Source organism: Cricetulus griseus, chromosome 4 (assembly GCF_003668045.3).
Source record: "Cricetulus griseus strain 17A/GY chromosome 4, alternate assembly CriGri-PICRH-1.0, whole genome shotgun sequence".
NCBI lineage: Eukaryota > Metazoa > Chordata > Mammalia > Rodentia > Cricetidae > Cricetulus > Cricetulus griseus.
In genome coordinates this window covers 188,098,039-188,124,967 of record NC_048597.1, presented here as the reverse complement: position 1 = coordinate 188,124,967, position 26,929 = coordinate 188,098,039, and the positions used below count along the sequence as shown (strand labels likewise).

At 36.0% G+C, this 26,929-nt stretch overlaps 1 protein-coding gene across 1 annotated transcript in view; it reads left to right on the top strand.

Moving 5' to 3' along the window:
- Tinag (tubulointerstitial nephritis antigen) overlaps positions 1 to 26,565 on the top strand; it is a 77,726-nt gene extending 51,161 nt beyond the window's left edge. The window contains exons 10-11 of the mRNA XM_035444487.1: positions 13,074 to 13,119; positions 26,234 to 26,565. Of these exons, the coding sequence (XP_035300378.1) occupies positions 13,074 to 13,119; positions 26,234 to 26,368 (181 nt within the window). The 3' untranslated portion in view covers positions 26,369 to 26,565. The remainder of the gene's footprint in view (positions 1 to 13,073; positions 13,120 to 26,233) is intronic.
- The last annotated feature ends 364 nt before the right edge of the window (positions 26,566 to 26,929 follow it).

The following is a 26,929-nucleotide window of genomic DNA, read 5'->3' as shown; positions in this document are numbered from 1 at the left end:
TTTGTCTCTACCACTGTTTTTTTTTTTTTAAATCAATAGCTGCAAGTAGCTCAGGAGAAGTAGAAATTTGGGAGATGTGGTTAAGAGAAAGGATGAGATAGATGTAGTACAGAGTTTGGGGGTCTTTCAGCTAGAGTCAATGTCATCCAAAGCCAAAGGGGGTTATCTTTTAAACATTCTCATTGGAAACTTACATGACTTAAATTTTAATAAAGGTCATTCTTTGTGATGCTTAGAGAAGAAAATTATGTAGTTTCAGTTTAGAAGAATCACGAACAGGAGACTAATGTACAAACACCTGAAAGACTTAGTAATAGGTAAGGGTGGAGTGATGGATCAGCAGTTAAGAGTGCTTGCTGCTCTTGCAGAATACCAAAATTCAGTTCCTACCATCAACTTTGGTGCTCAAAACCACCTCTGACTCCAGCTTCAGGATATCTGATGCCCTCTTCTCCATTTAGCAGGCATCTATAATCATAATTAAAAGAATAACAAGCATGGAAAGATTGTTGAATGATTAAGAGTTCTTGTGGCTTTTCCAGACTACCCAAGTTCAGGTCCAGCACCTGTATCATGCAGCTCACGATTATTGTAACTCCAGCTCCAGAAGATCTGAGGCTTCTGGCCTCTGTGGGTACCAGAACTTGGATGTACAAATCCACATGCTCAGACACACATATCTGTGCACAAATTAAAATAATAAGCAAATCTTTTAACATATGAAAGTAAAGTTAATGGTTTTCTAAAATATTTGAACCTTGCTCAAAAGTGGAAAAATATTGTCATTATGTTCTGTTAGAGCCTGCTCATTTTTCTCAACTTTCAATAAATTTTATTGAGCAACAAATGTTTCATTTATTTATTTTTCTCTTAAAACATTGTTACTTTCTTTTTATTTATTCTATGTGTCTTACATCATGTATCTTGATTCCATTCATTTCCCTGTCCCTTCATATCAACCCCCCCTCCTGTGCCCCCTAAAAATAAAACAAAATTTAAGAGAGAAATAAAGGGGAAAATTAAAAATCTCATTATGGAAGCTGCAGTGTGATACACAGAGTCACACAGTAAACCCCTTTACTATTTACTCACTGTAAAACGTTATTGGGCTGGTTTGAGACCTTTGGTTTCTACTACAGAATTGATGCTTGGATCTCGGTGGGTCTCCTCTTGGATATCCCATTGTTGCTGCCTTGTGTTGTGGAGATCCTGCAGCTTTGGGTCTGTGGGTCAGGTCCCTTCATGTGCTCCAGCAGATCACAGAAGGGGTGGATGCTGGAGTGGGCCAAGTCATAATCCTGGTTCTGTGCTGCTCAGTTGTCTGATTGATCAGCCTGCCTGTTCTCCAGTTTTCTGCACCAGGATGAGTTCTCCAGCGAGCAAAAAATGTTTTAAAAGCTCTTAGTTAGGTACAGAGGATACTGAAATGAATAAATGCATTGCCTCAATAAATGAAATGAAGTTAATAGTCTCACTGATTTGATGTAGATCATTCATTTTCGAACCCATTGGGAGGTCCCCTAGTGATACTGGCATCCTGTGAATTGAACTTAGAGTACATGGGAAAGGGCTAGGAGACAATGAAACTCATAGATGGGTTTTCTTTGCTTCTGTTTTCAGGCTGATAGACTCCTGTTGTCTCCTTTGTCAGTACTGACACAAACTGGCAAGTTCACACTTTGCTTCTTCTCTTGTCTGACACTACCTCTCACTGATTTGTCATCTCAATGGCTGATCAGGTCTGTTCCCTATTGCAACTGCTGTTACTGTAATCTGGCTTTCATAAACAATACATAAAACAGCAGCATCAAGAAAAGAGAGCTTTATTTTTTACTTAGACAAATACATGATAGGTGTGGTGTTATGAAAGGATTCTGTGAAAGGCATATTGGTATCCACAAAAATGTGATTTATTAAATGTGTTTGCACACATGTAAGTGCATGTGTGTGTGTGTTTGTGTGTGTGTAGGTGTATGGATATGTATGTGAACATGTGTGTAAGTGTATGAGTGTGTGTGTGTGCAAGGATATGTGTGTGTGTGTGTGTGTGTGTATTAGTGTGTGTGTGAGAGAGAGTGAGTGAGAGAGAGAGAGACAGGATTAATGGTGATTGTGATGAAATGCTGTGCATCTTGAAATATAAGAGTTCTTTAGTAAGTCCTGGATTGAAATGCTAGTTCTGTCCTCTCTTGGCAATCTCAGTTTATTTAATTGTTTGATAGTATTGCAGCTTTCCCAGTTATTCCGCTGAGATGACATTTCTGCTCTTTGCCTTGTTGTGAAAACTAATTAAGACAAACCATAAGTCATCTAGTAGGCTGATCATTATATACATTCTTAAACTTTTAATATTTGGGCTTGCTCTTGGTCAGATTAGTCCAAGAGCAATTTCAATCCTTATTCCTGAGTGTGAGGCATTTTGATGCCTCCTCTAAGGGTTCTTTAATTTATTAATCATCACAGGTGCTGACCCTGCAGGACTTCTCTCTCTCAAAGGACAACTGATCCATGCCTGTTGACAAAAGTTAGGCAATACTTTATTTTCAACCTCTGTGGTCCCCTTTCCCATCTCTAAATCTCTGGAAATTCACATATGACAGTGACTAGGGCATAAGCCTTCTGGGTGAATACAGACTGGGATACACAGGCAATGTAGAAGAACCCCATAGCCTACTCACAACAGAGTTAAGTATGGCTAGCATAGGTATCTATTATGCAAGGAATAGATGCTACTAGTCTGAAGATAGCTCTGGTGGACAACAGAAACTCCCAATACAGGCTCAGCACCAGAATAAACCATAAATAATAGAAGCATAGGAATTATTCTGGACATTCCCCCAATCTACCCCAAATTCTAGGATTTTAGAGGTCCAAAAAGAAACTGCATTAAAATTCATATCACTCCACTCAGAATGGTTATTATTACCAGGGACCCAGGGTTCCTTTTGTGAATTCTTAGTCCCATTAGTAAAAGAATTTCAAAACTGACTTAGAAGAAAGTCTATGAATAATTTTCATAGAATGTAAGAGAAAAAAAGACAGTCAATCAATAACCTTGGAATCAAACAGGAGAAGGGAGATGGATAAGAAGAAAGAGAAAGCCATGTATTTTTGAGTCAGAGTCCAAGAAAATAGGTAGTTAGTTCATGATGTCTCTATGCAGCTACTTGGTAAAGATGCAACTGCGCAGTGCAAGGCCAAGTAGCTTCAGACGTAATTGTGAAAACCCCAAGTGTTTTGGAATAGAACTCAAAGCATAAAATAGATGTAATTAACAACAAATGTTATTAACAAATGGAGCATTTATTGGTTATTAATTTTGTCTACTGTTGGCTGCCTTCAACCCATTGACTGCTTTCAGCAAATGATTACAACAAATACACATGCATACATACATACATTATTCTGTGTCAGGGCCATGGGCAGAGTATACAACTTAAGGGTGAAATCATACATTAAGCAGGTTGTTTATGCTTATTGCATGGGAAATACAAGCCATGGTAAGGTTAGTTACATTTTTCTCTTGGAGGCAGTTTAAACTTAAACAGGTTGAGATATTGTTAACTTTGATATAAGCTCTAGCATAAGTTCAGTTTCTTTGGAATCAAGATCTATTTTCAGAAAAATGTATCACTACAAACACTGTCTGCTTGTTTAAAGCACATGATACAAGGTTACCTTTCAGAATGTTAAATCAGTAGTTTAGCCTGTGGCCTACAAATACTATTTATACATTATGAATATATATATGACAGATCTATGAATGAACGAACCAGTAGTTTTTGTTAAGGGAATGTGTTGCTATGGCAACTTGCAGTTTGTTCTCCACACAGAAAATTTTATTTTATTACTGACTGCTTCAATAAGAACAAGGAGAAGCTCTGACCAAATCTGTGCTGTAACAAAATGGGAAAAATTGCACAAGACCCACCATAATTTGTAGATAAGTGAATACTGCTTGTGACATTATGACAACTTTGATTTATTTGGATCTGTAAAATATTAAACATTACTCTTATCTAGCCCCCTTCTATGTAATAACTATATTCATTACATTTCATGATACAAGAAACAAGACTGTAGGATGTGACTAGTTGAACTTTTACCAGAACATTTTTATACTGACCAATGTGTTTTTTCTCTGCCCTAAAAGTTCTATTATTAATTCACATACTTCACCTTCACTAACATTTTAATCCTATGTTTACCTACAGTCGTCTTTCCCCCAAACTTTCATAATTTTGTGGTAATGTTTTAAGGATGGCTCTTTACATTATCACATGTTTTTCTCTGGTTTACACCCTCACTTCTCCTTAGGATCTTCTATAAATTATTCAAGACTCAATGTGCTTTCATAGCTCAGCACACAGCAATGTAATGCTTCTACCCTTTCTTGCTTCAGGTCCTAGATTTATTACTTCTGTTATTAATTTCTTCTCAGATATTAGTAGCAACTTGTACACTTAGATTTGTATCTTGAAATGCTAGTTTATTTCTTCAGGACTCATTTTTATTATCTTTGAAATAAAATATCTTAGTTTGGATAAGCATTTCTGTGATAAAACAATGGGACCAAAATCAATTTGGTTATCCCCTTTCTCTCATCAGAAAAGAACAGGACTCCAAGAGATAACAGCCAAACATGATAAAACAAAACACAATAAGACAAGATATGAGCCCTCACAGCTAAGTGGACAAGGCAACCCAATGGAGGTAAAGCGTACCATGAGTCAGAGACATAGCTGCTCCCACAGTTAGGAGTATGAGATCACTCTAATTCTTTTTATGTAGGCACTCAGTACTATGAACTTTCTTCTTAGCACCACTTTAATTTTATCCTGTAAGTTTGGGTATGCTGTTTATTCATTTTCATTGAATTCTAAAAAGTCTTCAATTTCTTTAATTATGTCTTAACCCATTTTTCCATAGAGAGTTGTTCAGATTCCGTGAATTTGAAAGTTTTCTGTTGTTGATAATATCCAGCTTTCATTTGTGGTAGTCTGATGGGAGTTATTTCAAATTTCTTCTATTTATAAAGACTTGTTTTGTGTCTAAGTATGTCGTCACTTTTTGAGAAAGTTCCATGGGGTGCTGAGAAGAAGGTATATTCTTTAGTGTTTTGGAGAAATGTTCTATAAATATCTGTTAGTTCCCTCTGTTTTATAATGTCTGTTAGAACCAATATTTTTCTATTTACTTTTTGTCTGGCTGACTTGTCTATTGGTAAGAGTGGGGTACTGAAGATTCCCACTATTAGTGTGTGGGCCTCAATATGTTATTTTAGGTATAGTAATGTTTTTTTTTTTTTTTTTTTTTACAAAACCGAATATCCTTTTGTTTGGGGCATAGATATTAAGAACTGATATGTCATGTTGGTGGATTTTTCCTTTGATGAGTATGTAGTGTCCTTCCCCATTTCTTTTGATTAGTTTTGGTTTGAAGTCTATTTTGTTGGATATTAAAATGGCTACCAGCTTGCTTCTTATATCTACTTGCTTGAAATATCTTCATCCAACCTTTCACCCTTTATAAAATCTATCCTTGATATTGAGGTATGTTTCTTGGATTCAGCTAAAAAATGGATTCTGTATTTTCTTCCATTCTGTTAGTCTTTGTCTTTTTTATAAAGGAATTGACACCACCATTATTGAGAAATATCAATGACCAATGATTGTTGATTCCTATTATTTTGTTGTTGTCATTGGTGTTGTTGGTGGTGTAGTGTGTGTGTGTGTGTGTGTGTGTGTGTGTGTGTGCTTCCCTTCTTTTGGTTTAGCTGGTATGAGATTATTTAATGTGTTTACATGGGTGTACTTTACCTCCTTGTGTTGAAGTTTTACTTCCTACATTTTCTAGAGGGTTGGATTTGTAGATAGATATTGTTTAAATTTGACTTTATCCTGGAATATCTTACTTCTTCCATCTATGGTGATTGTAAGTTTTGCTGAATATAGCAATCTAAGATGGCATCTGTGGTTTCTCAGAGTCTTTCTAGGTCCTTCTGGATTTTAGAGTCTCCACTGATAAGTTAAGTGTAAAAAAACAGATTTGCCTTTATATGTTACTTGGTCTTCTTCTCTTGGGCTGGAGAGATGTCTCAGCCATTAAAGGCTAGGCTCACAACCAAAAGTAGTTTCTACTCTTAATATCAAAGGAGTAATGCTTTTGAAAAGCTATCTTGTAGTAACACATTAAATTAGTTAATTGCCATCAGTAGTGATGGATGACTTGGGACTTTGCTTCTCTTTCTCATTATATTTCTCGTAATTGTGTGCATTTAACATATAGTGTCTCCATATGTCAGATTGTAGACAGGCATCTTTCTCTGATATAGAACACTTCAGTAACTGGGTGTGACCTTCTACCCATTCCCCTATGTTTATAATTTACAGTATGCTTGCATTTCCTTTCCTTCTTGAAATAGTAGGATAAGAAAGATAAATCTCCATCTGTTTCTCAAATCCATGATAAAAATTAGAGTCACTTGGCTGGATATATCAATGAAGTACTGATGTTAGATTTAGTAAATACTGACATGATTTCTATTTTTATTGAAGAGGCAAATGAAGCAGGGTGCGGAAAGTATCTTCATTTCACCCTCCTCTCCCACAATTCAGTTTCATTCATCTTCAATGCAGTATTAAGTGGCTTTTCCTGCAAGCTCCCTGACATACTCTACACACCTACACTAAGTAGGTTTGTACACCTTTAAAAGTGAGCTGTCTAAGCATTTCTAGCAGAATACTCATGAGGCATCAAAAGCTATGCATGACTTTCCCTCACTCTCCCTGAAGTTAGCTTTCAAATCTTTATGCAAAATAGAACAGAGATTCTAACGACTGTCTCAAGTCTAAAAGCAAAATCCCATAACAAGAATAATTAAGTAATTGTTACAAAATTCATCTGAGGATTTTGATGGGGAGGTCCTTCTGTGTATGTTCGTCTTATTGATTGTTGAATAAGGTACTGTTTTGCCAATGAGGCAGCAAGTTAGGCGGGACTAGGAGTCGAGGAGGATTCTGGGAAATGTAGTAAAAAGAAGTCTTGTGATACAGTCAGGAAGTGACACAGCAGGCAGACTCATATATAAGCAGGGACAACCAGGAAGTGGTCCCTTTTTCTCTTGCTCTTCCTCCTGGTCTTTGCTCTAGAGTCGCCATGTGATCCACCAGCAAGAGAAGGCACCAGTGGAAGGTGTCCTTGATAAGAAAAGTCTTTTAAAATATATGGATTTATGATAATTAATACTGAGCTAGCAGATGAGAAATCCTAGTCATTGGCTAAGCAGCATTTGTACCTAATATAAGTCTCTGTCTGTTTCTTGGGACTTTAATGTGGTTTCAGGGCTCTGGCAGTTGGAGCAAAGACTTATTGTTACAGGGTTTCTTCAAACTTGGGTTGTAATTTTCATTTCCTAATCTGAATGATTGAAGTTTCACATGAATGCCAATATTTCTGGCTGAAATAGCATGTGCTGCATGGAAGATCTTTTATGCATCTACCATTTGTGAACTTTGTCTCCATCTGTCCAGCTCTATATTTACTAGTACAGAATGAGTCTGCTCAGAAAACATAAATTTGAGTTCTCATTGTCAGCCATCTAGGGACATGCCAGGGTCCCAGAAGTAGTAAATCTTGGGAAACAACTGACACTTTTGTCTGATGATTCTGTTACAAAGTAATTCTACCATCAGATAAAATAAACTGGAGTGGGGGCTCACATAATCCCAACACTGCCATCAGATAAGATAAGCTAGAGTTGGGGCTCATGCAATCCCAGCACTGCCATAAGATAAAATATCTCATGCAATCATAGCACCACCATCAGATAAAATAAGCTGGAATAGGGGCTCATGCTATCCTAGGACTTCCATAAGATAAAATAAACTGGAATAAGGGTTTATGAAATCTTAGCACTACCATCAGTTAAAATAACTGGAATGGGCATTCATGCAATCCCAGCACTGCAGGGCTGAGGCAGGGAGAGTGCCTAAAGTTGGCCTAAGCTACATAGTGAGTTTCTGGGCAGCCTGAGCAGTAGGTTGAGATTCAATCTAAAAGAATAATAAGGGAGTGGGTGATTTAGCTCAATGGTAGAGCACTTGCCTATCAAGCCCGAGGCCCTGGGTTTAGTCCTCAGTTCTGAAATAAGGGGGAGGGAGGATGAAGGAAGGAAGAAGGAAGAAATAAGGAACAAAAGGAAGAAAGAAAGGAAGAAAGAAAGAAAAGAAAGAAAAAAGAGTAAGAAATACTAAAAGTAGTCAGCCAAGTTGAAACAAAAAGACAATAAGCTGACTGGGAACCATGGGTCAGCCTGTGCACATGTACACACACACACACACACACACACACACACACACACACACACACACACACACACACACACAGAATGTAACTCCAGTTCAAGGTGATCCAGTGTCTCTTTTTGATCTTCAACAACACCATACTCACATAGCACCTAATCCTCTCCCTGCAACACATAAATAAAAATAAATCTTAGGTCTGAAGACATAGGTCTGCAGGTTAAGGTACATTCTGCTGAGTCTAATAACCTGAGTTCAGTTTCTGGGACTCACATGGTGAAAGGAGAGAACCATATTTTCAGGTTGCCTCTAACGTCCACATGCATGTAATAAATAGCACTCAAGTACACAACACACAAATGGACACACTCACAAGACACAAGGGTGGGGTGAGAAAAATAAGTATTTTTTTCCATTTTTTAATTTAAATTCTTTAATTACTACTAATATTTACATATCCTCTCCAACAATTCCCTTGCCCTCCCATCCTCCCATGTTCCCCGCCCCCCATGTAACTATTCATTACTCAAGATTTTTATATGAATTTGATTCCTAGGCAAATGTGGTTTTGATGTATGAATTAAGAATATTATCACTACAACCAAATTTCTCACTGTGTACAGTTGCTTTTTCAGAATTTCTCTTTCCAGGATTTTTACGTATATTTGCTATCTATCTATGATTTTGAATGGCTATATATTAAAGATTAATATGGGCAGCCACCATCATATCCCAATAGAAGATATCTTAAATCTGTAATTGTGGTAGCAGATGATGGTAAAATAACCTATCAAAAGGAAGACATAGCTGTGTAATATAAGGTGCTTCACCGGTGACATATATAGCATGTGCCTATCAGTTTAGCCTTGGAATCCCAGAGTAGATCTTATTTTTTTCCTTTTCAACTCATATAAATGAATCAACAAATTCTGTCATTTACCTCACCTGAGTTCCTCTTATTCCCATTGCCTGTGTACCTCACAAGTGAAACAAATACCTATACCCACCGATTTGTAGATACTTTTTAGTGTTACTGATACAACTGTTAAAAGAATCAACAATAAGCCGGGCATTGGTGGCACATACTTTTAATCCCAGCACTCGGGAGGCAGAGGCAGGTGGATCTCTGTGAGTTCAAAACCTGCCTGGTCTTCAGAGCTAGTGCCAGGATAGGCTCCAAAGCTACACAGAGAAACTCTGTCTCGAAAACCCAAAAATAAAAAAAGTATCAACAATATTAGTTACTATCAGAATTTTGTTATTTTCTGTTTTTCCTACAAGATTTATATTTTCTACTAGGCTCCTTCCCCTGACATCTCTTCCACAGTAGCATCAGAGCTGTCATTTTGAAGGGCTATATAGATCACACCATGTCCCTTTTAGTCTCATGAATTTACCCCAATACCAGGTGGGAAATCATTTGTTTCAAAGTGGTGACTCTTAGTCTGTCAGGGCATGCGGATATTTGGGAAAACTTTTTATTTTTTTAACAACACTCCACAACAATCCTGTGCCATACCTGATGACCATCTTGGACCTTCTAGAGAGGATCAGAAAGTGAAAGGACGGTTGACGTTCACTGTGTAAATGTTGAATTCTAGTTGGTCTTGCTCATTATTTGACCCAGAGACTATAGCATAGATTAACCAAGTGGTATCTATGGTGGTGTTTTTCTCTCTGTGGTATTTTATTTCCATTTGAATTGTGCATAGAGGTGGATATTCTGTTAAAATGTTCTTTCATAGGTCTCCTCTTCCCTCAAAATATTTAACTCAGCTGCTACCCTTTATTTTCCCTCTCTCACATCTAGGCAGTTATGATTCATCTGTTTTGCTGTCCATTTTATGAATGTTTATCATAATCTTAATGTTAGCATCCTCTCTGGGTTGGAAAAATGATAATTTGTTAGTTTATTTACTATTTATTTATTCATTATCTAGTGTTAACAGAAATTGAAGTATAGGCCTCAGACATGTTAGATAAATACTGTACCACTGAGCCATGTCCCCAGATCTCGCCTTCCTTTCTAGCTTTAAACAGAATCTCACTAGATTGTCCAGGAATGACTTGAACTTGTTTCCCTGCCACTTTGCCTTCCAAAATAGCCATGAGTCCAGCTATTTAAGGCCCATGTATGGGTACTATTGTCAATTAGCATACTAAAGTTATAATTAAAATGCTTCTTGAGAAGATACTTAGGGTAATTCTTGTGTTTTTAGAAGTATCACTGTATTTCATATCATTGAAAATGTCCATCCTTTTTATCATTACAACAGAGTACATAGAAGCATAGTAAATGAGGTTGACAAGTGAACAACTATAAAGACAAAAATATGTCTTAAAGGTCAGCGAGTAAAGGCAATTTCTTTTACTTTTGTTTTATTTAGGATTACTAGTATAATGAAGACTTTGAAATGATTACATATTTCTTATACTTTGTGGGGAAAAGTTTTATATGTGTGACTGTCATGCTGTTGAATTTTAATCCCATTTGTCAGCATGTATTTTTATTTTCCTTAAAAATATCATGACGTATCTGAGAGTCCTGAGGGGTATGGTAAGTAGGATTATGAAAATCGCAGTGTCTGTTTCCTGGTATATTTTACTGTAAGCCTCATCTGTTTTCTCTATTAACTTCTTTGTCCTTCTGTGTTTCATCCCTAAATGCACCAGAGCGCAAGGAATTCAAAAAACCTTATCAAGTGATAAAGTAATATTGGTCACTTTGGGTTTGTAAACTATTTGAAAGTTGCAAAATTGTTCTATATAATATGCAGAACTTTTCAGGAAATAACTCCTTCAGAACTATTTTGATAACAGGTATTTTGATAGCAAGCCTGTCATACACCTTCTTCAAATCATCTTCTCACAATATCTGTTATGATCTCAGACAGCGGGACTACATTAATCTTATATAACTCAGAGATGAATGATTCTTCTGATTTAATCTTATATTTTGTACTTTAAGTAAACATCTACTGTGTCAGTCAGACCACATGAAAGATAGTTTGCTAGCATGCTGAAAGCATTCTGAAATTGTTAGGATGGCTATGATCAATGAACAGAAAATGAGTAATAAGATGTTTTCGTATATAGGGTTGTGGAGATTGCTCAGTAAGTATAACACTTGCCACATAAGCATGAAGACCCAAATTTAAATTCTTTAAACCCACAAAAAGCTGGATCTCTTAGAAGAGTCTATAATTTTAGTGTTCATAAATAAATATGAGATGTAGAGAAAGAATATTCCCTGCATGCTCCCAGATGGTTATCCTCTACTCAGAACTTCTGGGCAGAGAGAGGAAGTAGGAGGAGAAACGTAGAAATCTAGATGCAAGAGAGAGAGTTTCCAGCCAGTGTGGAGGAAGCAGGATGGATCGTATGGAGAGGTGAGGTATTCAGCCATGTGACAAAACATATTTTAAAATATTGGTTAATTAAAGTAAATAGTTAGGTACCAACCTAAACTAAGGCCTAGCTTTCATAATGAATAAGTCTTGTGTCATTCTTTGTGAGTCGGCAGCCCACAGAAAAATCCATCTACATATGGTGCTCAGTGTCAGACACGAGATAGAGCATTGAACTAAACTGTTCTAGTACTAATCAAAACTTGGGAGTCAGAAATTGAGATAAATTCCAAGGAACAGTGGAGGAGTGATTGGCTGACCCTGCCTTCCATGTTTTTCCCATCCAAAAGCCCGGGGAAATCTCCCCCAGACCCTCCTTCTCTCTCCCTTTCCTTCTCTAACTTCTTCAGTCTTCCAACAACTCCATGGCTAATCCTGGTCAGTCAATCACGGCCTCCATCCTTGATTCAAGTTGGCCTTATTGGCACAGCAAAGTGGTAGTGCGAACAAATCTCCTGCAACACTTACATGCTACTGATAGTCTAAGACTCAGTTTCCACCTGTGTACATATATACAGAAATAGGAAGTATGTACATATGAATATTTTATATAAACTTCCGGACCTATAGCAATTATTTATATTTACATTATACTTTGTATGAGTAGTCCTGGAGATGTTTTAGATTGTTTCATTTATGGTAGAGACTCAGTGAACTATATGAAAATCTGGGAGCTGTCTTTAAAACACCTGTACCCAATTTATCTAGGACCTGTTGCTAAAATTCCTTCTGATAGTGCTATGTAAACATTGTCTACCCTTTCTTCCAGTGTTCCAATGAGAAATTGAGGCACCATTCCATAAAAGTTCATTCTAGGGAACTGATGAATTTACTGCACATTCCTACAGGGCATAGATGATGGGTTACTTCCAAGAAAATAGAAACAACCTTCTGTACCTGGAAAAACTTTACCCAGCAGGAAGGAGGGTATCTCTGAGATAGATAGCTGGAACCCTGCATATATATATATATATATATATATATATATATATATATATATATATATATATCCCCCACAAAGTGTTCTTAGTCCACATGCAAATGGGAAACTTTTACAAGGGGCCTCAGTGTCATGGCTTATCTTAGAAGCCAGTCACTCATGTCACTCATGACAGAATCTCTCTGTCTTTTGGTAAAGAAATTTTGTTTCATGCCACTTGTATAAAGGTCACTCTGCATTGTTCCTAAAAATAATGTCATAGTGAAGAAGAATGCTATACTGTCAAATTTATGGAAGACAATGATGATTTTTTTTTATAAAACTCATTGGAACATGGAAAATATAAGACAATGTCAGTCAAATTATTATTCCCAAGGTACAAACCAAAGTTTTTAACTAATTAATCATTGTTATTATTTGTAGATGGGGCACACTGAGAGGAGCAGGAGGGAAGAAAGAAAAGTTTTGGGTATGTAAAATACTATAATAGAATTCCTACTGTGAAGTGAAAACCAGGCTCTTTTCCCAGCTTCATATTATGTAACCATATCCTGTAATGTTTTCCACACATTGGTGCTTTCTTCAGCACAAAGATAGTTATAACAGTTTGTATTGTAACAAAGTTTTCTTCAAGTCCAGTGCTTTTAAGATGTAAAAGAAGAATTTGTTTTTATTTCTTTCAAGTTGAGAATCAACAAGGCAATTATTTGTTCTTTTACTATCTAGATTAACATAATGCTTACATTTCACTCATTTCTGCATACACGTCAACCAACTTGAGACTTTTCCTATGTTAATATTACACATAATATCCACATGCATATCTCACAGAAGTTGAAATTTTTTTCTTTTGTTGCCAATTACAACATATACATATGTCTTTACTGGGAAAGAGTTAGCAAAAGTAACATGGAACCTTACCAGATATGTTGATGCATACCTATTACTTCAGCACTTAGCTGAGACAGGAGGAACAGGTGTTCATGGCATCCTTGGATATAGAGTGAATTAAAACTTCAGCTCAGGCCGGGCGTTGGTGGTGCATGCCTTTAGTTCCAGCACTCAGGAGGCAGAGGCAGGCGGATCTCTGTGAGTTTGAGGCCAGCCTGGTCTCCAGAGCTAGTGGCAGGATAGGCTCCAAAGGTACACAGAGAAACCCTGCCTTGAAAAACCAAAAAAAAAAAAAAAAAAGAAAACAAAACAAAACAAAAAAATCCCCAAAACTTCAGCTCAGGTTACAAAAGACCCCATCTAAAAGAAAACTACTTCCAAAATAACATACCCTAATAAGATACAGGTAAAGTTGGAAAATATTGATGAAAATAGTTGTTTAATTATAATGAATGCAGCTAATTACCATGAGTCTTATTTTTAAGTTTTTAAAATTACATTGTTAATTATTTATTTTGTCAGCATATGCTTATATGTATGGGCATGAATCATCCACATCAAGCAAGTGGACATTCGAGGACAACTTGGCAGAAGTAAATTTTCTTATTCAACTATGTTGGGCACCTGAGGCCAAACTCACTCAGATTATCATGGTTACCAGCAAGTGGCTTTATCCACAGATGCAGCATACACACAGACACAGATGCACACATACTTACACATACCCATGAGGAGAGAGAGAGAGCAGAGGTGGGGGGAGAGTGTGTATGTGTGTGTCTTTTACTTTTCTTCTTTTGAGATAAAACACTATATCCAAAGCAACATATTAAAGAAAGCATTACATTACAGTCTCAATGTTAGAGTCTATGATTATCGTGGTGGGAAACATGTAGGCAGGTGTTGTGTTGAAGCAGTGGCTGAGAGAGGTCACATTTTGAGACACAACTACAAAGCAGGGAGGGAGACTCAGAATAGTTTGATCTTTTGAAACCTCAAAACCCATTCCCAATGACATACCTCATTAAATATGCCCATGCTTTCTAACCCTTTCCAAACGATCCCACCAACTTATGAGCCTACTGAGGCCATTTTCATACAAATACCATTCCCAGGCCCTCATAGATTGTGGCCAAATCATAATGCAAAATGCATCATGATTTACTCTAGCTTCAGTCCCCCCATAGTCTCTCACAGTCTCAACACAGTTTGAAAGTCCAAAGTCTCTTGTGACATTCAAAACCTCTCTTAACTGTAACTCTCTATAAAATAAAAAAAGCAAATTACATACTTTGAACATACAATGACAGAGAATACACCATTTTAAAATGCAGGAATAAGGACTTAATGAGTAAATACTGAACCAAAACAGGACCAAAACTCAAGTTTCTAGCTCCATGTCTGATATTAAATGGCTTAGATGGCTCTCCCCTTATAGTTCTACAATACACTTCTCTCTCTTGGGCTGGTTCTACTCCTTATCTAAAACTTTCCTTGACAAATGTCTCAAGAATCTGGCATCTACAAGTTGGGGGCTTCCAATGAATCCAGTTTATACTTTAAATAGCCTTTAGCGTCTCCATGTAAGGACTCCCCTGCCATACACCTGACCTCAGTAGTTCTCTGTAACTGCTAAGGAAGATTCTACAACTCCTTTTTGTTGAGACAGGGTTTCTCCGTGGCTTTGGAGGCTGTCCTGGAACTAGCTCTTGTAGACCAGGCTGGTCTTGAACTCACAGAGATCCGCCTGCCTCTGCCTCCTGAGTGCTGGGACTAAAGGTGTGTGCCACATCCACCCAGCTGGAAGATTCTACAACTCTTCACTCATGTATCATTCATGATTCTAAAGCCAGATTCACAGTTTCAGCAATGGGGAATTTGACTTCTGTAGCACAAGTTCTAATTGGTCTTAATAAAAACCTGGAGTCAGATGTAGGGGTGAATGCTGAAAGATCAGAGAGACAAAGGAGTAAGACATAGCCACTCTTTACCTTTCCAACTTCTCAGCTGAAAAGGGCAGAGCTCCTGTCTCCACCCTGCCTTCTCACTTCCCATCTGTCTGTACAGACCTCTAGACCTCTATGGTTAACTAGTGGCTACCTCCACCCCCCTCTGATCTCCAGGCAAGCTTCATTTGTTAGGCTACAAAAATATATCACCACGGACTACCTTCTTGGGATGGTGCTTGGACCGCTTGAATCATATTTGAATATGCTTCCCTTTGCTATTGCTTGTTAGGTGCAGAAAGTTCTTCAGACCTTGCCTTTTTACAAGTTGAAAGCTTAGCTGGGTAGGGTATTGCCTTGAGGGTACCCTCTTTTTTTTCTGCTTTGGAACAGGCCTTTCTTTAATCTTCTCATCTCTTTCAGCATAAGCCTTAGCTGCAACATTAAATTTCCTGATGCTCTTTTACTTTTTTTTTTTTACTTTAACCAATATATATATATATATATATATATATATATATATATATATATTTCCCCCCTCTCTTCCATGTGTGTGTGGGTGCTGTGCTGTTTTCTCTTTGTCATGGTAGACTTGTATAAGAGTGATTATTAATAAACATACAACAAAGTTACTATTTGGTTATCTTGAGATCTCCTCCAGCAAGCAAACTGGACCAATGTTTCAATCTAGCCTTAGGAAGATTCTTAGGACAAGGGCAAAGGGCAGCTATATGTTTTGCCCATATTTTAAATAATGGTCTCTATCCCAGTTGCTTTCTCTCTGAATTATCTTAACTGGGATTCCATACTACATTGCTCTCTGCACTGCTATACTCTGATCTTCTGTTGGGGTGCCCTGTTGAGCTTCACTTACAGTATTCAACCATTTTTTCTAGTTCAAAGGCCCAAAGTCTTCAACATCCCTCTAAAACCAGCATAGTCAGGTCTGTCATAGTATGCACCCCCTGATACCAACTTGTATCTTATTTGTTTTTCTATTTCTGTAATAAAAAACTGTGGCCAAAGCAACTTATAAACTTAAGAAACTACTTAATTTGGGGGCTTAGAATTTCAGTGGGTTAGAGTCCATGATGGCAGAAAACGGGCATGCACCAAGAAAATCTTAGAACTTGCATATTGATCCACAAGTCTGAGGCAGAGAGAGAGAACTAGACTTAAAATGGTACAAAGCTTTTGAAACCTCAAAACCCAGCCCCAATGATACACCACCTCCTACAACAAGGCCACACCTCCTAACTCATCCCAAATTATTCCACCAAGTATTCAAATATATGAGCCTATGAAGGCCAATTTCATATAAACCTCCAGCCCACAGACATTTCCAGAAATAAAATAAATCTATACCTCAGAATCTAAATTTGAATGGACAAAGCAGAAGGAATATTACATATAAGCTATTAAGTATTGGGATTTACACTCACCAGAATAATTTTTGTAAAAGTCTTCAAAAATAACGCTAATTTTTTATAGTTAAAAAGATTGTGAAGGAGAGTGTTATTTTAATATTTGCAATTAAGATTCTATGTTGAGATTCTTATTGAATTAATTTGAAGTATATTCAATTTCACAATAATATAATGTTTCAGAAGAGCCATAATTTGATGTAGTTAATTTATAATAGTTGTTAACATGTAAAACTGTATGGTTATTTGTTGAGTGGGTATGAGGAAATGTGCACTGGAAAATAGTATGAAATCTTCTCATCTTCTTTTTAATCTTTTACAACTGAAAGCCCATAAGTGGTATGCATATGGATATATACACAGATACATATGCCAAAATACATGTATATATTCACATATATGCACTCTCAGAATTTTACTATATATATTCTGTGTGTGTGTGTGTGTGTGTGTGTGTGTGTGTGTGTGTGTGTGTGTGTGTGTGTGCTCATGCCTATGAAGTTGTGGATGTCTAAGGACAACCTAAGTGTTGTTTCTTTGGTGCTACTCTTTGGAGGGGTCAATATCACTCATTGGCCTGGAATTTGCCAATAGTCAAGGCTGGCTAGACTGTGATCTCTAGAGATACACTTATGTTCACTATGCTAGTACTGGGATTGTAAGTGTGAACTACTACACCAGGCATTTATTGTATGGGTTCTGAGGATTGGACTCCTGCCCTTGGGCTTAGTACTCATCTTCAATTGTGATGATATTTGACTTATTAATTCAAGGAATCCAAAGGCTATATATGTTATCACATATAGGATACATGTAATATGTAATATGTAATATGAAAGTAAATAATCTCAATTGAACAAATGAAAAACTATGCATTTAAGGAAAGTAAATCAAGCTGCTAAGATAATTTTCACTTAAATAATTGTGATTTAATTAAAATATATAATTTTTAAGTGTTAGTGATGGTTCTGAATGAAGTATGAAGCATCCAATATTATCAACATGTACACGCAAACACATCACACATCACACAGAACAGTTTCTTGGGTTATAAACAGAGCCAGCTTCATAGTACAGCCAGGTCAACAGCTAGAGTAACAACACAGCAAAGCAGCATTGCTCTACACACTTCACATTTGCTTACAATGTGATGTCAATCAATGGAAATCCTTACATAAGCAGCAGTAGATGCCTCATAATGGAGTGAAGGAGAGCACAGTATTTCCCAAGTTACTTCCAGGAGAAAAGTAGTTTTCTTCTTTCCTGAAGAATCAGGGAAAATAAAATAGCATTTGTTACATTGCCCTGGCTTTTGAGAATATAAATATGTCTTTCCAAGGCCTGGACAAACTCCAGATAATGTCCTCTAATACTGGGCTTTGTCTCTTCTGGCATGTAAATACTGAGGGAGATAATGTTATGTCCTTGGGGACTAATTCAGGATGTTGTCTGAGCAATCACTCTGGCTCAGGAGGAGATAAAAGAAGTTGGATTGTGCCTGTACATTAAATCAGTTAGCTAGGCAGATGGCTACAGATATAATCCCTATGGTATGAGAAGAGTAAATGTTTCTAGAAGTAAAGGCAACCATTCCTTGTCATTGTAGTACACCAATTTTTGTTTTATCAAGGTTATTGGATATTTATTTAATTATTTATTTTTGCAAAACACTGAAAAATAGAAAATCAGCTAGCTATTGCTTTCCCAAGGTTTATGTGATGTAGTTTAAAATTATTAACAACATAGGCCTATTTTATAAGATGTTTTCCATTGTTGGTTAAAATGTAGATCATCAGCAAGCCAGAAGCAAAACTAGAAGAAAGCAACAATATGATTCTTTTCTTTTTCTATTTTTTCACTTAAAATGGATTCTTCTCTCATATAGTACATCACAACCACAGTTTCCTTCCTTACTCTCTTCCTAAACCCCTTCCCCTTTTCTCCAGATCTATTCCTCCTCTGTTTCCTTTTCATAAAAGACAGCCAAACAGGACAATACAAGATATAATAAGACAAAGTGAAAGCTCTCATATTCAGGCAGGAAAAGACAACCCAATAGGAGGAAAGTAATATTAAAAGCAGACAGAAGAGCAGAGGTACAACCACTCCCACTTTTAGGAGTTACACACACACACACACACACACACACACACACACACACACACACACACACACACACACACAGAATCAAACTGCCATAACATATATGTAGAGGACCTGTTACAAAGTTTGAGTGTATTTTATTCTAAAAATGGGAGCTGAATGAATCACTGACCTTCTTCTGTGTTCTGGGAGCATTTGGTAAGTCTAGACTCAAGCTGAGAATTATTTTTGTAATGGGTAGAGAGAACATTATTGATAATGTGAATCAACCTGGACCAAAGTCTAGAGGAACCAAAAGCTTACATGTGTTTTCTCCCATGAAATAATTGCCAAGCTCTGGAACAAAGATGTAAGTTAAGGAAGAGTGTGGAGAACCTGGACAAATTCTTCAGTATCTCTGGATCATTTGTCAACTGAGTATCTTGGAATACTCATAACTACATATGGATTGAGTTTCATAAAGCTCCCATCTCTGAGCAATTTAAGTTTTACAAAGCAGAAATTAGCATATTCTTCAACATAGAGAAAGGATCAACACTTTGTGGACAATAAATACAGCATCAGTGTTTGCAATCAGCATAAAATATAGTACATACTATAAATTTAGACAAGCAAGGAAAATTATAACCAATAGAAGACAGCTTTCAATATAATTAACATATGATACTAGTAGTAGGCATTAAAATAGCCCTTACAAAACACTTAATAGAGTATTGATGAAATAAATCTGTAAAAAAACTTGAAAATTTTAATTCATATAGAAGATTTTTAGTTCTAAATTTCTTTCCTTAATTCCTAAACAAATAGTCTTACTCAGAAAGTTCTTTCTTACACCTGTGTCTTGTAGGGCACTGCTTCTAGTATTTTCATGTTTCATATTGACACATTTGATATATTGGGGTTAATCTGTATGTAGATTGATTTATATAGGTCTAATTTAATTCTTCTACATGTGGAATCCAGTTTTCACAATACCATTTATGAAAGATGCTCTTTTCTCCAGTGTATGCTTTTGGTATATTTGTCAGTTATCATATGGTTGTAGTTATCTGTACCAATGTTTAGATTTCTTATTTTTGTTCCATTGGTCTACAAGTCTGTTTTCTGAGCCAATATCAAACTGTATTTATTACTATTTCTCTGATACATGTCTTGAAATTTGCAAGGTCAATTACACCAACATTGTTGATTTTGCTAGGATTGTTTCAGATATCTGGAGTCTTTTAGGACTCCATATGAATTGTATGACTTTTTTCTATTCCTTTTGAAGAATGAAATGAGGATTGAAATTAAGAGTGGAATTGTACTGAATCTGAAAATAGCTTTTGACAGAATGGTCATTTTCATAATATTAATTCTATCAATGCATGAGAAGTCTTTCCATTTTCTTGTGCTTGTGTGGAATAATAATTTAAGGTGTGTTACATTAGTTTATGCTCTGCAGTTTTTGTTTAATAATGCAAAGACATGTTACATTTGTTCCATTAAATAAAATCAACCTGCAGTCAGGCGGCTTAGCCAGCAACTAGCTGATAGGAAGTGGTATGGAGGAACCAGGTGAAGCTAGGGTTCTTAAGTTGGGGTAAAGTAGAAGGTGGAGCAAGAGAAAGAGGAGAAGATGACACCAGGGTTTAGCCAAAGAGTAAGAGTGAAAATAAGATATACAGATGTAAGAAAAGGAAAAGGCCCAGAAGCAGAAGGTAAATGGGCTAATTCGAGTTAAGAAAAGGTGGCTAGAAATAAGCCAAGCTAAGGCCAGGTGTTTATTATTAAGGATAAAGCTCTCTGTGTGATTTATTTGGGAACTGGTTGGCGGGCTTCCAAAGCAGCACCAAACCAAAAGAGCAAAAAATGAAAACAACCAACAGCAGTGTTTTCCTCAATCTCTTCAAGGATGTAAAGTTTTCATTGTAATGGTCTTTCACCTATTTGATTAGGTTTACTCCTAGAAATTGTATTTTCTCTGTGGCTATTGTGAATTTAGGGTGTGTCTGTGATGTCTTCCTCTTCGTATTTGTTGTTGATGCATAGAAATGCCACTAATTTTTGTAATTTGAGTTTATATTCTGGTTGAGTTTATATTAATTTGCTGAAAATGTTGATCATTTCTACAAGTATTCTGAAGGAATTTTGGGGGTCTCTTGTGCATAATATTATATCATCTGCAAATAATGATAATTTGACTTCTTTTCCTACTTGTATTACTTTAATTTTCTTCTCTTATTTTTCTACCTAGTGCTTCAAGCTCTATATTGAAATGGAGAAGGTATGGTAATTGATGATCAGAAATGAAGTTGAATACAATTTACACATATTATAACAGACAGAAGATATTGAAGGAAGTGAAAACCAAACAAATCCAGAGCATATGCAGATAAAGGCAGAAACATATGATCAATAGTTACATTCCTTCAAAGGAAAGAAAGACAACATGGCAGAATTTATAATTTACCCCATAATGACCAACTTTCCAAAAATAAAGGATACCAACCCAAAGTTTTAGAAATCTCCATAAACTCTAATTAGGAGAAATCTTGAAAACCATATGGAAGAGTTCCATTACCACTAGCAGAAAATAAAGGATAAAGGAAAAACAGCATATTTCAAAAATTACACGTTTCTTAATGATACATAACAAGAATAACCAAAGGAAAAAGAGCCCACAGATTTGAGTGTGAGGAGGAATATGGAAGGGTTTAGAGGGAGGAAATGAAGGAGAAATGATGTAATTGTATTTTAATTTAAAAATGTCAAAATTTGACCTTAAGGCAATCCACTGAACAAACAAACCAGAAAGTGAAAAGCCAACAAATGACAATGTTAATAAGTTTCTGAGTGAAACAAAGATGATAAAGGGATAGTGATGATGTACCTGCTTCCATAGAATCCTAAAATACAGCTTTCTTCAAAGTAGAAGTAAAATAAGGCCTATGTAAACAAGTTAAAACTGAATGCATACACTCTTTTTTAAAATAGAAAGCTAAAGCTACAAAAATAAATAAACGTTAATCTCTAACTCAGTATCTCACAGGAAAAACCACTAATACTGAAGTATGGATGTAGACTAGGGACACTATTTGATGGTTTTGTACTAATTATTAGAAAGCTCATTAAATACTTACTTAAATTGCCAGTTCAATGAATACATAAGATTGAAATTATATAGAATATGCCATGTTATAAATATTATGTATTTAAAGCATTACAAAACTTATTGTAACATCATAAAAGAAATTTCAAATACAATTTTAAGATGTCGAAACAGTGATTCAATTAGTTGAGAAACTGATACTCAACAAAGAATGAAAATTTATTAAGAGAAGGCCCAAAATTATTAAAAAAGAAAGCACATGTAAGCTAAAGAAAATAATTAATTCTTGAAAAATAATTTCTGAAACATCAAAAAAAGAAACAAAATAATCCACACTGAAAGTGAAACTGCTAAGCACTGAATGCATACTAAGCAGTTATTAAGAGAATATTATTGTTAATTATCCAATATGCGATGTACACATTTCTGAGAAAAATAAAGCTTCAGCAAGATGAAAGAGGAAAGTCTGAGAACTTCCTAGAAGATTTTCACAAAACTGACTGCATTACAATACTCTCACAAAGAAACTTTGGGTGGATAGTCTTGTCAGTCTCTCTAAACATTTAAACAACAAATAAAACCACTGTTATATTAAAGACTCTCATGGATGATACAATAAGGAAAAGTTCCACAAACCAGTATAACCATGTCAAAACTTTAGGGTCTAATTTCATTCTTCTACATGTAGATATAGTTTTTACAGAACTGTTGAAGATACTGTCTTTTCTCCAACTTGCATTTCTTATATCATTTTGGTATTATTGTCAAAAGTCAGGTGTCTGTGGTTGTGGGGATTTATATATAAGTCTTGGTTCTTTATTCTATTCTGCTGATCTCATGTCTTCTAGCTTTTTTGGCCAGTGTTATACTGTTTTTATCTATTTCTATTTATGTGAAGAATAACATTTATGTTTTGATCAGGATTGTGTTGAATTTGTAGATAGTTCTTAGTGGAATAGCCATTTTCACAAAATTAATTTTTTTAATCCATGAGAATGGGAAATATTTCCATTCTCTAGTGTCCTTTCCAATTTCTTCTTTTTTCCGTGTTTTCAATGTAGACATTCTTCACTTTCTTGGTTAGGTTTATTCCAGGTATTTTGTTGTTGTTGTTTGTATGTCTTATTTTTGTTAATGTATATTGGATTATTTCTCTGACTTCCTTTTCAATGTATTTATAATTGGTATACAGAAAGGGTTCTGCTATTTATATGTTAATTTGTATCTCACAAGTTTAATGGAAATATTTATGAGCTCTTAAAATATTCTGGTGAAGTATTATTGTCTCATATATAGAATCATATCACTTATATATATTAATTATATTTCTTTTCCTTCATTAAATGAAACCTAATGGACCTCCATTGAAATGTTGATGGGTGTGATAATAGTGAATGATCATGCTTTGTTCTATAAGGATACAAGAAATGCATTCAATACTTTAAAATTTACTTTGGTATTGGTGTGGATTCCTTGAAGATATCTTGTATATGAAAGTGGAAGGGCCACTTTATTCCGAACTTGCTAGCATTTAGATGAGCGGATTTGTGGTAGGCTAAATTTAATATATCCCCCAAGATTCTTGCCCCCTTTCTGACAAAGTTAAGGCAATCAATCAGAAGAATAGCTTGAATGAACTCTTAGAATAATCTCAGCAGTCCCAATGTTGTGGTAGAAATACAAAAGATTCCCAGAGAATATGCAAGCTTTTGTCTGCATTGGAACCCTGGAGAAGTAGGTTCTAATGTCAGTGAAGGAAAGCATCATCCAGAAGATAGATAAACTTGACTGGAGAGTGGGGGCAAGCAAACAAAAGGAGACGTTTGCTGCTTCCATGTCCTTTTATGTGAGGCTCACCTGAAGTTGGGGCCCAGATTTAGGGAGGGTCTTCCCACTTCAAATGATTCACTGAAGAAAATGCCTTGCAGGGGTGCCCAACTGTTTGGGTTTTAGTTGGTTTCCAGGTGTAGTAAAGTTGATAATCAATATTAGCCATCACAACTTTTCTTAGCATATGAGTTTGCATTTGTTTAACAAATTTTACATTCCCCTCCCAGATTCACCAAAGATAAAATGACAAAATTTGGTATGTAAATAATCTTCAGATAGTCAGATGAAAATAGGTACAGTTCTACAACTATAGTTTCACTATAAAAATAATACTGCTTCTAAAATATTTTTAATTTGAGATTAATTTTGATTTTTCTGTCTTTGGCAAATATACATATACATGTTTCCAATATGTTCATATATTGGAAATGGCTACAAAATTTGGGAATTGGAATTTTGTTTAGATCCCAGTTTCAAAGTCACTCATTTTGCTGCTGTCTCATTTCCAGCTATTCAAAGTCCATTTAGACTTTGAGGAGACACACTGCATTTGTGAATTCAGACCCATCTTTGAGAGTGTTCCTTTCAGGTGTCAGGGATGATTGAGGAGGCAAAAAGCCAACTCTAAAATAAGAAATGCTGATGATAATTGGATGTCTTTTAAAACTGATGTTGTCTTGACAATTTCTGAAGCTGAGGGAGTCTATTCCTCATTGGAGAAAACCGAGGAAACTGAATGCAACACCATATGCCTTGGGAATATCAGTGCAGATCACACCCAAGATCATTTTCCATCTTAGACCCAGCACTGGGTGAATGGAAGCCAAGTATGGCAGCTGTTGTTATGAAGTCTCTAATTTACAGAGCTGGTCTACTGCATTTAGTTGTGGTCAACTAATTCCCTCCATGTGCCTCTTCTGCCTTTATGACATTTTCTGCACACTCCATTAGTGCTTTTGCTTCACAATGAACTTACTCACTCAAGCTTCAGATCTAGGAGTTATTCTGGATCCAAACCAGCTTTCCAATCATCCCCAGAATTTAAAAAGAAAAAGAATAAAGGAAAAACTTCTAATTCCTGCTGATTTTACTTTCTCAGATACTTTATTTTCTCTGCCTTCATTAGATTACATAACTGAAAGCAGTGAGGCAGTCACCAGGGTTGGTGGCTCATGTCTATAGTACTCATTGTAGGGTGGGAAGTCTTAGTGAAAGGACACTAAGGAGCTTTGCTGAGTTTGAGACTGCTATGCACTCTATGATGGATTTAAGGTTTTCTTCCTGAGTGAGCTGCCTAACAAGAATCTTAACAATTTAATTATTTCCATAAACTCCCTTATGCTGCTTCATGCTTAGCATTTCTGGGTTTTGCTGTTTTCCTCTACTAGAGCATCTCTCTACAATGAGAGTTTGGTCAGTTTCTACACAGCATGCTCTATGCATTTCATATAGCCAGTCTACATCTTTCTTATAAATAAATGTGATGCAGCTAGGGTGACCTTAATAACACGCTATGAGTATGTCCACCTTAGCTTTGTGCTGATCATAATTCATTAGTTTATAACTCATCTGAACACATAGTAATGTATCATTTATTTGGGGGCTTTCTGGTGTTTAACACAAGGATAGGTCATAACTCTCACACATCTGTGTCATACATTCTTTTCCATTTGATATGACCAAATACACAGACAAAAGTCATTTAGGGAAGAAAGGATTTATTTCAGCTTTCATTTCTAGATTTCACTCCATCAGAGTAGGGAAGTCACAGTCTCAAACTATTGAGAGTTGTTCACATAGTAGCCATATTCAGGGAAAGAGAGAAAAAAATACCTACATGTTAGTTCTTATCGTGGTTTTTGTTTTTCTCATATATCCCAGGGACCAGCCCAGGAAATGGTATTGCGCACCTTCAGGGATGGGTTTTTCTACCTCAATTAATCAAATTAAGAACATTCCTCATAGGCATGTCCCTAAAATAACCTCAGAATTCCCCAGAGAGAATCCCATCTCAGGTGATCATATATTATGTCAAGTCTACAATCCAAATGCACCATCATATTTGAAGGAGCATCAGTTCTGGCTCCTGCCAGAGAATACGCATGAGGATATTAATGTGATATAAGTAATAGAACTCCTTGATCATTATCCAGAAAATATTTAGGTGCTTAATCATTACCATCTGTAAAAGCCAAAGGCAAATTAAAGCCAAATAGTACTTTTCTGTTTTTATAGAAAGAATTGAAAAATATCAAAGTATAATGCTCAACATTTCCATGTTTTTGTTTTTTTTTTCTGCAGATTGCTGCCAATTCCTGGGGAAAGTCGTGGGGAGAGAATGGCTATTTTAGGATTCTTCGAGGAGTAAATGAGTCTGACATTGAAAAATTGATTATCGCAGCATGGGGTCAACTGACAAGTTCAGATGATCCATAGCTATCAAATTCTCATAAGGTCATGCATTTAAGTAACTAATTAAATTGAATTTTAGCAATGTAAGGTTTTCTGAGTCAATGAAAGTATTGCATTTTTGCTGTGTGCATAGAACATTCCCTTTTTTCTTGTTTTACTCTAGTATCTAATCTTTTTGTTCTCTTTATATTACTGAGTAGATTAAAATACCAATAAAAGAAAGAGTGGCTAAATGTCATTAAAGTTCCCTGAGTGTTATTATTTTGCTCTCAAGATGGTGTAATCTTTGATTTTAATTGTTCACAGTGTGACAGGATTAATTTTCAAATTTCATATCAATCCTTTGTAGAACATACATGAACACACTCTTCAGCTGAGGAGTCTGTCAGACAACAGAAAGCAAACTCATTAGTGTCCCAGATCCATGACTTTCTTTTCAACAAATGTTTGCTTAGTTCAATCATTGCTTATGCTTTTCTGGAAGCACAAGAAATTAACAATTATTCTCTCAATAAGCTAATATGTTGTTTCCTTTTATTTTGTCTAAATTTTGCTTGTATTTTTATCCTAAAAGAAAAGTAACTC